Genomic DNA, 12,343 nt, shown 5'->3' on the forward strand with positions numbered 1-12,343 from the left:
TGGATTCGGCCTGGACCCAGCAGCTGGCATCGGGCCGGGTCTCATTGCTCTGATTCCAGAATGTAAAACATACTTTTACATCAGTATATTCATGTAGGATTTATTAAAACCATTTTCACATCAGTATGTGTACCTAAGACACCCACCACCACCATGCAGTGCAACTCAAATATAACCACTACAATTCATTTCATATTGTAATTGCATTAAAATAGTAAAAGTATAAAACGGCAAAAAAACAACTATATTTTAACATTATTTAAAAGCTTATGCAAAGTTATGATTGCATAAGTGAAATAAGGGAAATGTAATTTTATGTAAATGTATGTTGCCCAAATCCTGCTCACAATAAGGGACAGTGGACTAAGGTCCTCAAGGTGAGAGATGAGATGATTCTCACTTCAAGCTCATCCATCCATTCTTCTTCATCTTCTCAGCTTAGATCTCAGTTTGTTTACTTTGTTTACTTGTGTGAAAAAAACATAGAATTAAGAATAAGACTTGTAATCCAGATATTCTGTTATTATTAAGTATAGGTTTGCATTTCTCTAAATATTTCATACAGTATAAAAATGGTATTCAAATACATACACACATACCCATATAAGACATTGTATTTTAAAGGTAAAAAATACTTGATTAATATAAATTTATTAAGTCTGTTAAAAAGGTATGGTAAGGTATGTGCATTGTTAAGGGCAGAGTGGGTAATCAAACAATGTTATTAATAAAGACCCTTTTTTATATATGCTGACATAAAAAAAAAAGAAAATAAAATCTCTGTATTACTGTTTGTATATTTCACATACTTTTCAGTCTGATGTATCCAAAATGCTTTTTTAAATTAAAATCACCAGCCATTTTCCTAGGCCAAAGCTGGTTGAAATAAGCAAAATAAATCTGAATTAGACATTTTAACAATATCTATAGATCAGTTCATATTGTATTAATATATTATGGTGATAGAAAGAATAGAAAGAATACATACTCAGTTTTTTAAAGTTATCCTTCGTCAATCACAGTGTTGGTTCAGCTGACGCGCACAGTTCTCTCAGAACTCATCCCTGCAGTGTGACAGTGTGTTATCCTGCCCCCTGTTCAGGTTAGTAGGACATATTTGTATATACACATATATTTTTCTATAAATTGTTTTTAAATATTTGTGTATAAAATAAAATAAACATTAATTAAGTTAAATACGAGCGTTACAAAAAGAGTCTAACCAGATACATATTTTAAAAAACTAATTGACAGACATTTGTACATGTGTCTATGCATAATATTTATAAAGCAAGACTAACATCTATTATTTATAGATTTGAGTGGGGTTTGTTTGTACCAACCTGTCGTGTATCGCCCCCTCCTATTCAGCTTGCTTAGTTATTGAAGGCCACATGTGATTTTCTTATGTCTTGACAATATAAAAAGGAAACTGAATGCTAAAGTATGTCCCTAACTTGAAATACCAATTTATGTAATATTATAAATGTATTGTTTATTTATTGTGAATTTAAAAAAGGGACGTTACATATCACTGCTCATTTTATAGTGGGTGTACGGGAAATCCTCGTGGGCATTCGACGTATGCCTGCGTGTCACGTAGACTACACCACTGGTCTGGGCCTATATCCTAGTTGAAATAACAGCAACTTTGATCAGAAAACGAGGCCTAATTCGTTTCATGTTTAGCTGATTTAAAAAAAAAACAATTGTATTAGTACTTCAATTATATTTCAGGCAAACCTCTAGAGCAGTGGTATTTAACTTGGGGGTATTATTCAGTTTTGTTTTTTCTGATCTAAGTGAATGCTATATAACTATTGATCAATGGATTGTAGAATGGTATAAACATAATGAGAATAAAATATATTTATTACCATATTTTCCTTTTAAGTAGTGGAGGGGTTAATATACAGTTTCTAGTGACTAAACTATTTTGTACCTCAACACCAGGTAAATACAATATTATTAGAAATTCTTTCTTCTAAAAATCACAATCAGACATTAAGCCTTATCTATATATTATAAATCAGCTGAGCATTTTTATTTGTAATTGAATTTCCTGTCATATCTCACTCTACTGATAAACAGTAGCCTAAATCATTGTTTCTTCTTTAAATCAAATTCAGACATTTGTGCATGAATCTATGAATTATTAAAGTAGTAACTTTTTCCTTTGTTTCTTTTTGTTTCTCAATTAAGCATCCAGTACATTGACACTGACAACTACAGCAGATAAAGTAACTATTTCAGAACTCATTCCACTAAATCGCCCAATAAATGAAGGAGCAATACATTCAAATGTCAAGCATCCCACCCACAACACTCAACAGGCCAATCACTGTGTGGGTCGTGATGTTACGGTTGGCCAGTCAATTAAAGATTTGAAGTCAGTCATCCAGTCCAGCCAGGGATGCCAGATGTGTGTGTGGGGGGGTGGAAACTGAAGCCATGGGGGGAAAATGGAGGGAAATATTGCATGGGAGGAAACGTGGGGGTAAAAATATATGAAACAGGGGGCTAAAGTAAAAAATGTGGTATTGTATTCCTCATTGCAATTTCCCCACAGTGCCCTCATGAAGAGTTCACTTTACCCCTGGACCCCACCTCATCAGCACCCAGCCCATCCTCCCCGTCCTCCCTTCACCTCCTCCGAAACCCACCCACTTTTGTATAGTATTGGGGGGAAACCAATATTAATTCAAGTATCAGAAAAAACAAAACGACAGCAGACAGTAAATATCTCTCTGTGTGTGTATTTCTCCCGCTTATCCGTTCTTATATGTCACTAAACATTTGAATGTAATACCTATAAATACGTTTCAGCTGTGAAATCCTTAAATGTAATAAGTTATAAACACTTTCTTCTCCAACCGCGGAACCTGCAGTTTATGAGGTAGGATATACTGACTACAAAATAGCCGACAATCTGGGCTCTGTAATACAAATTAGTCATTGTGAAAGTTATAATCGTGTTGATTCCTGAAACGTGATTTTCTACAAGTCATATATTCATATATCATTGTCATTATTTATTCTATTAGCAGATTTGCACCTGCTAGAGCTCTCTCTGCCTGCCCTGCCGCTTTCACTTTGCATAATACTACATGTTATATTTCAGTTTAATGGTAATTGTATAACTAGTTCCTTGTTAAATATGCATGCTGATTTATATAATTTATTGTGTAGAGTTTGTTTTATTATTATGTTTCTTGTGTATGTATATGTGCACGTTTTGATACACAGTCGAAGAATGACAGCTGATCTAGCCCGTCTGCTGTCCTCTGATCGGCTCAGTGAGTTTCTAACGTCCTTGGGATTCAATCATGACTCCAGAAAAACTGTCCATGCAAATCTAGAACTACTTAAAGTCCATTAAAGTGTGTTATATTAGGTTATATTAATCAGATCCATTATATCACTGCGTTCTTGTTGCATTTCCTCATACATTACTTTAACAGACTCCTTCATTTCAAAAGGAGTAAGGTTTAGCTGCATTTCTTTAGCATTGCAAGCACAGCAACACTTGACCAGTACAAAACAAATATGGAGAGGAATGAGGGCTATAGTAGCAGCAATTCTTCCTAGGGAGCCACTCATCCAGCTCCCCCGAGACCACTCCGAGGTCTGGTGGATTTTAGTACTTCTTTATGAATGTGATCCGTAAGATCATGAATCTGTTCAGAGTTGTCAGGAATGTAAATACAACAATCTTTACCAATAAGAGCACACACCCCCCTTTTACCGCCAGAGAGAAATCAAGGGCTAAGCGATTCTGCAGAACTGTGGTGCATTTAGCAGCCATCTATAGATTATCTAAACACATTTCCTTTACCATGCTGACAGGCTAGTCCAGGGACAGAGTCTGCCAAGAGGATAGAAGGCGGCCTCTGGGAGGTATTATATGGGCGGAAATAGGGCATTTGTCCAGTCAACTTTGAGGCAGATGCATCAACAGTATTGCAAATGCTCATATTTATTCTATAATGTTTCCATATGGCACAGTTATCTTCCCCAGTCAAGGGAACTGGGATCATGGGAATGCCTCCCTCAGCCTTATGGGGCTGAACACACCCAGCACCTTGACAGATTCAAGTCTTTTGTAAACTGATAAGACAGTTGGAGGTAGGCGTTTCCTCTGGTCAGGTGGCTGTCTCGTTGCTGTCGAATCATCAGTTGTATTTTATCAGTGTACATGTTAGTGTTTGCGGTGTCAGTATTCGAAAGGGGAGAGGTTACTAGCACGTCACACGGTATTTGTGGACCCGTGCATCCTGTTGCTTCTTTTGGGCCACTGCTCTGGCCCTGTGCTGTTAGCTGGATGGTGATGCCGATGTCAGCTTCTTCTGGACTGGTTTCCTCAGTCAGCGATGATCCTGTGGGGCGAAGGTGGAGCATCGCTCTGGTCTCCACCAGTGTTGTGCTGATCAGTCCCATACAAAAGACAACAGCACCATCCATAAAATGGGTGTCCATTTCCCTTACAGACAACGGAGGAGTGACGGAGATTTTAATATCCCATTTTGTCTCTCCACTGCTCCAGCTGACTGAGAGTGATGGGGCAGTGAAAATGCTGTTTACCTCACAGGGCTTTGCATAGTTCCTGCACTATTTTCCCAGTGAAATGAGTGCCCCTGTCACTGGAAACAGTATTTTTGCTACTGTTACTACGTCAGCCTTCCTACGGGATAGGCTTCAACCCATTTAGAAAACCTATACATTATTACAAGTATATATTCATAACCACAACATTTAGGCATTTGAACACAATCTATTTGCATATGAACAAAGTCATGATTTTGTGAGTTTAGCTCCCATCCCAGGATTATGAGCTTGACAAATGTGGCAAGTTCTATAATATTGCTGAGCTGTTACAATAAAACCTGGGGCAAACCAATTTAAAAAACTGATGCACACATCCCCCCTTTGCCCGTGTGACCAACACCATGCGCCAGACGGGCAAACCAGGGAAGGAGTGCCTGTGGGGCAACCAATGCCTTAGCAAATATTTGAGCTCTCTTATGGAAGGTGCAGTGGCCAGTTGCTATGTACTGGAGCTATTACAGCGCATCTCAGATTATTATTATTATTTTCTTGTATGAGTTTTTCATCTAGTATGTGCCTTATTGTTCAGTATCAACATCAATGTTATTATCATTAGTCATGTAACAATTCTAATTTATTTATGGACACTACTGTTGGTTGACACAGTTGCTCTGTGTTTAGTAGAACGATTGTATGCAGCTCGCTCTCTCTCTCTCTCCTCTCAGGCTGCTTGTCTGGAGCACACACAGTCACTGCCCCCGCCCCCTGCTCCCCTCTTCCTAATTGATAGGGTATTTCTGTTTGTGAAAGGACTATTTCCAAACAGTTTTATGACTTTAAACTTGCCATGACTATGTCTCATTCAATAATTTATGTTACATTAAGTTATACCTTTAGTAACTTCCTTATTTTCCTTCATATGTCATTCAAGCACCATCAGAATCTCGTGGCAGTACATTTGTCCCACACATAAACTCTCCTTTCTCACCCTTTTAAGCCTTATCAACTCTCAAACCCTCTTCAACTTTCTCAAACCTTATTCAACTTTGGTTAACATCGCTCTGCATCCTAACAGCTGTTCTTTCGCCTGTTCCTAATTTCTTATGAGAAATGTATTCAAGTTATATTTATCAATATGTATTATTACTATTTATACATATATTTCCCTCCATTATGTTGTTTAATGAATTAATATATCAAGGGATTTGTGCCTACATGACCAGACAGAAAATTGATCCATACCCGAAGAAGAAGGTCAAGGTGAGAAACGTGTAGGTTGCCAGCTTTCCATTGACTTTTAGCATAAATTGCTCACATTTTTAACAGTTCATGTTAAGTTTTGGTGTTCGTTTTAGTAGCCTAGGCTAAATCGTTTACCAATTTACGTAATGTTCTAGCTAACTATTTGACCCGAGTAGCAGCCCTCACAGTTAACGTTAGCTTGCTACTTTCAGCCTATGTCAAGTTTTCGTTGATTGTGCACGAAAAAAATAAAAGCGTTTCTGTGTTGTACAATATTACATTATAATGCCACGATATGGTGTAACTTGTTAAATGCACACACGTGCTTTATTTGTCATTAACAACGTTGTGCTGCAACGCCACTAAAGAGCAGGTTGTCAACCCATCCACCACTCCTTGGCAAGCTCTGTTTCTGATTACGTTTCTGGCTACATTTAAAATCAAAACATATTGATCATTTAATAATTGTTGACAAAGTGCTAAAATGTTTGTTTTCAACCTCCAATTAGGTGTCCAATGATTGATAAATAAATAAATTAATGCTAAATGATTGTACCCTAATTGAAGTAGCTGTTTAGTAGGATCATGATTTTGCATACCATTGCATGAATGACTGCCTGACACAAAACATATTATATTCATGATTAACAATCAAATGATTCATTACTTAGAAAATAGTTGCTATGAATAAAGGTGCCATCAGTTGTCTTCTTATGAATGACTTGTTTGTCATTGAGTCAGTGTTTCTGATGCAAAGTAGGCCCTTCATTACCAAACACCAAGTAACTAAATTAGGATACAATTAGGAGTCATTAGCAAACTGTTAGTTAAACATTAAACTGTTGGTTACTTTAAACTTTAAACTAACCTTCATCTGGGTGATCACAGGGATATGTGAATATTTGATCTGTTAACTGGTTGCAATGTCAGATTTATCACACGACTCGTTAGGCAGAGGAAAGCTGTCGCTATCAAACATTGTCTACTTAATCAGCTGAGTCAGTTTACTGCTGAAGGGATCGATCAAATAGGCCGATAGGAGGAAGGTTTACAAAGTGATTTTATGCTCCCTTGTAAAAGTATTTTTAGTATTTTTAAAATATAAAAATACAGTAGATTATTTTGATACATGGTGTGGCTGCTGTATTTTGTAATTATTTTGATACACTTAAAATTAAGGTATTTGGTATCTTATTTTAAAATACATTTTGATGTATCTTTGCCCATCCCTGAATATATCTACCTTACAAAATATTTTAGGAAAATAAGCCTCTTCATTGATCTCAATATTGATTCCCATTTACCTCAGGAAAACAAATGTAAAAAAAATGTGTTCAGTCAATTATTTCCCCAACGAAGAGCCTGCGTGGGCACTAAGACTGTCCGCTCATAGGTCTTTATTGTGTCAGCTTCCTCCTACTGAAGTCCAATCTACACCGGTACAGGTTCAGAAGAACTGTTCCCAAAGCCAGATTGAACTGATCAATAGTTCATTTCTTACCTACACGGTGTATTTAGGGATCTTATTTCTAGGGATTTCAAAACTCTTCATTGTGGAACTCATAGCTAACAAATGACCACATTTTTAATGTCCTGGAGTATCTGGTTATCTATTTATCCATATCTAGGAAACCTTCACCAAATGATTGCGGTTTCCTTGCATTCTTATTTCTAAATTTTGCTCTAATTCAATTTCTAACATGTTCCTTTCATTTCTGTATTCATAATAATTTTGTATTATTATTTATTTTGGTAATAGCTTTCTGTATACAGTTAAATGCTTACTTTCTTGTAGGTCTGTTATTATTATTATAATTATTAACATAGTTAACTGGTGTTTTTAGCTATCAGGCTAAAAACTCTCTCTCCCTCCCCAGTGTAGCACTCATGTGTATGAACTCTCTCTCTTAGAGTTTCTTAGAGCAGGCGTGTGACGCGCCACAGGAGGCCCTATGTTTTTCTGTGTCTGTGTATAAGGCCCTACTGTAATACATGTGTACTGTATATGTATTGCCTCTTTTCAGTCAATAGACAACGTAACTAAATATGTCCGGTGTCTTCTTGCTAATACAAGAAAAAAAAAAATCTTTCTTTGAAACTCAAGACGCTGTAATGTTTATTTGAATATATTTGTGATCTCAGACCCAGAATACTACAATTCTAACATCTAGGTAATTAGTACTGGCTTATATTAACACCAAATGGTTTGTTATTTTATGTTAGTAAAAATATAGAATTGTATTGTGTTACATACAATGCCATCCAGTGGCCAGATATCATAACGCAATTGTGCTGTTCCAATTGAGCTCTAGACTTTAGCTAAGAAAAGATGCTGTTACTGCTAAAAGTTCCTTTTCTAGCCTTTACACGTATGTTTGTTTGTACATGTGTGTGCTCATACAAATGTTTACGAGACAGTGGGGTTAAGCCCTTGTTAGTGTGATGTTGTGCCAAGTGGGCTACAGTGAGGGGCCACCAAATCTGTGTGGCAATCTGAAGAAACGCTGAGCATGCTGGGTAATAACAGCATGCACACAATATGCACCCAGCTGCATCAAAACAGAGAACAACAAAAAAGTGCAATACATCTCAGACACCAACAATACTGGAGGATGTGTAAAGAGTCACGGTTTTATTTCTGGAAGCATTTCAAGCTGAGAAATATACAGGCTTCAGTGAGGTTCCCGCATAATGCAATCGTTTGTAAACTTTATTATGTTCGTAATGTCTGAAATTAAGTTATTCATAGCTCAGCCAGGCCTAAGACCTGCAGACTGAGGTACTCCAGGGATCCTATCCAGTCTATTTTTAAATGTTCAAAAATGTTCAGCTTCTACCACATCGCTGGGGAGTTTGTTCAGATTGTGACGCCTCTCTGTGTGAAGAAGTGTCTCCTGTTTTCTGTCTTGAATGCCTTGAAGCCCAATTTCCATTTGTGTCCCCGGGTGCGTGTGTCCCTGCTGATCTGGAAAAGCTCCTCTGCTTTCATGTGGTCGATGCCTTTCATGATTTTGAAGACTTGAATCAAGTCCCCACGTAGTCTCCTCTGTTCCAGGGTGAAAAGGTTCAGGTCCTCAGTCTCTCAGTAGGACATTCCCTTCAGACCTGGAATAAGTCTGGTTGCTCTCCTCTGAACTGCCTCTAGAGCAGCGATATCTTTCTTGAAGTGTGGAGCCCAGAACTGTACACAGTATCCAGATGAGCTCTAACTAGTGCATTGTACAGTCTGAACATCACTGCCCTTGTTCTCAATCTACACTTTTGACAATATACCCTAGCATCCTGTTTGCCTTTTTTATTGCTTCCCCACATTGATTGGATGGAGAAAGTGAGGAGTCCACATAGACTCCTAGGTCTTTCTCATGCGTTACTTCATCTAGTTCTATTCCTCCCATAGTGTAAATATAGTGGACATTTTTGTTACCTGCATGTAATACCTTGCACTTGTCAATCAGACAAAAACTCTGTAATGGTTCTTTTAAAGGCCTGCTTACTGTGAGTGTAGAGTTTTATCTCAGACATTTCCAGGCGATTTTTACGGACAGGTTTTTATTGTCTAGTACAACTTCTTGACATTTTCTATGATCTCTGAATATATATTATGAGCACCACATTAAAACTAATGTTACAATTTATTCATAGTTAGTAATTTATGTTTAGCAGCCTGTTAATATTAAATACACTATTTCAGTAGGTGGTGTGAACATCTGGATGGTATTCTTCAGGCTTTAAGATGAGCTCAGGTGTTCAATTTGCATTAATGTATAAATATGTTTTTCTTTTTCGGGGTTCCAACAGGTACCCGTACAATAGCAATGCCCAGTTCAACAACCCTTACAGCAGACCTCCCCAGAGAGCAGCTGTGGACCAAGGCTATGTTGAAGGAAGGAGATACTGAACAAGTTCACACAGAAATCAGCATTAATCAGGATTATCAAGGATGTGATTTATCTGAGGGTGTCAAAGACATTTAATTTCCCCCTCTGCATTTAAGAGACAGCCCAAGTTGATGAGGTTAAACTCGGAGACGTGGTGTTGGTGATTCGATCAGTGGTAACTACTGTATTTAAGAACACAGCAAGGTCTGAACACAGTCGCTTGCAGGAGGAGGGAGGGTAGCGTGTAGATCCAGGAGACTCAGATGTTTCAGGAGACCTGGGCTGACTCATTTAATCATATGCTTTAAGGAACTGAAATGGTTGTGACTACAATATTATTGTTAGCTTTTTATTTCTGAGATTAATTGTTAAAAACAATGTTAAAGTTTTGGGAATTAGCTAAAGACATACTTTCTTCCTGTATATGTAAGGTATAGTAACTGAGACAGGATGTTTGTCTTTAAATAAGAACAAGAATAAGAAAATAATAATAATAATAATAATAATAATAATAATAATAATAATAATAATATATTGTATTTTTATTATATTATTGTATTATATACACATCAAACACACAAAGCCATTTGACCACAGTGCTACAGTCAATCTTCAATCTAAGAATGATGTGATGTACAGTTGATTTTGCTTCTGTGATTTAATTATTATATTCATTATCTCAACAATCAACCACAGTGCAATATGTAATTTAATTAATTTGAAGTGTTAAGGAACTGAGCAACTTTCAGTTTTATTATAAAGCAGCACACTGCGGTAGAGGAAGGAATATTGACAGTCTGCCTGTCCACCATGACAAGATTGAGATATGTATTTTACCCTAGTTTCCCATAAGATGGCGCCCACGTCCAGAGAATCAAGTATTTTCAAGTTAAAATGGAAACGTATTGTCAATTTACATTACGGTGAACATAAATACAAGAACCAGTTGTGTTTCGGTATCCCCTGCTCATTCTTATGAATATCAGAAATATGTGCCTTTCTGGGACTATTGAATTTGTATAACAATACCATTGACTGTATACTAATTTCATAACTGAAGAATAAAATACAATATACACCTCGGATTAATATTGCGCAGACAATAATGTTACCTTATAATTATTAACAACACTAATAATAATAATAATAATAATAATAATAATAATGTGAAATCCCAGCTGATATTGGTGATATTTGTACACTTACTAACATTGTGAGTACCAGCTAATCGAAATAATTAATAATTAACAGTAGATTTATACATGCATAATTAACAGGTGGCAACCTAATTAACAAGTCACCTGACTGCCCGTCGTGCACAGATTGATTCCTTAAAGAGACAGTACCCATATAAACAGAGTGCGACATTCAAAGAGCAAAGATTGACACCATATTACATTAACTGTTAAACTAACCGTATATGAAAAAACAAAACCAACAGGGTGACTATTTAATCATGTCGACATATTGTAAGAAATATCACAGCATCGTCAACCATCGCGTTTTTCACATTAAACAAGGGTGTACTGTTGCCCAAATGTGCAAAAGCACGTCTTAGGTCAATTATACGTCTACTTTACTGGTGACATTGTAGTGTTTATTTCAAGCGTACACAACCTGTGACTGTCTTATACATTACTATTTACCTACATGCACTATATTTATTTCCCATGCCACCCATACTTACCGCGTAGTACTGTAGTCGCTATGCTTTACTAAACACCTCCCTCGGCATGCTCCCTAATGCCAGTGGTCTGCGCAGTGAAGTGAAGGGTTAAGTGATGCTGCCCCAACCCCCCATGCCTCCTCTCTCCTCCCCCGCGGTCCAGGGGGCGGGGACTGGGCTTGATCGACGGGGCGCTTTCGGGAGAAAACTTCTGGGAGACGAGAGGAGCTGGGAACCAACACCAACACCAACACACGTTAAAAGTGTTACAACAACGAGTGCAATGGCATGACATGTTGCGCGTATACAATGCAGCGATGGGGGACAGATCCACATTCACAAGCCGGATTATGCATGTTTAGCGAAACCACCAATCGGCTAAATTCAGAGAAACGGGGTGGCTACTTCTGAGGACAAAACAACAGGGGGAAAAACTTGTTTAGCCGGCAGCTCTGGCTCTGTGGTTTAATCCTCGGACGACACCGGGTTTTGTAATCTGTGCAGAAAGAGAGCTGGCGTGATGAGTCCTGCTCACTTCGTCCTGGCTTCGTCTGTGACGTCATCTGCTGTGCAGCGGGGATACTAATGGTGCAACTTTTGCGGATCGAAATCTGTCAGAGAAGCGCCTCACAGCTGCGGACCCGCACAGCTCCATTTTACACACTGCCCGAACATCATGGGGAACAAGAGGCACCTATCCTACTGCTTCGCCATCAGCTGTGTGCTTTTGCAAGTGCTGATCCGAAATGTTGCAGGTAAGAGGCAGGTAACAGTTTAACTTCGCAGCAACGTGGTGGAATGATTGTTACAAGGGAGCAAGGTTTTATATGGACTATAGTAATAATATACAGTTATGTATAGACTGCATTAACATAACTCGCTTATGATGTCTCGCAAAGAAACTAAAACGGCAACTTTACTCGTCACATGCATGCATAAAGTATGATTTTTATTGATTACTGTTATCCACGATTACTGGTATACTTTAGGTTACAGTGATATAGTTTATTTC

General features: G+C 37.7%; 1 protein-coding gene across 1 annotated transcript in view; it reads left to right on the plus strand.

Moving 5' to 3' along the window:
- Positions 1-11,517: 11,517 nt before the first annotated feature.
- itgb5 (integrin, beta 5) overlaps positions 11,518-12,343 on the plus strand; it is a 32,933-nt gene continuing 32,107 nt past the window's right edge. Inside the window, exon 1 of the mRNA XM_066688612.1 lies at positions 11,518-12,086. Coding sequence (XP_066544709.1) covers positions 12,008-12,086 — 79 coding nt within the window. The 5' untranslated portion in view covers positions 11,518-12,007. The remainder of the gene's footprint in view (positions 12,087-12,343) is intronic.

This window comes from Amia ocellicauda, chromosome 16 (assembly GCF_036373705.1).
Source record: "Amia ocellicauda isolate fAmiCal2 chromosome 16, fAmiCal2.hap1, whole genome shotgun sequence".
Lineage (NCBI taxonomy): Eukaryota > Metazoa > Chordata > Actinopteri > Amiiformes > Amiidae > Amia > Amia ocellicauda.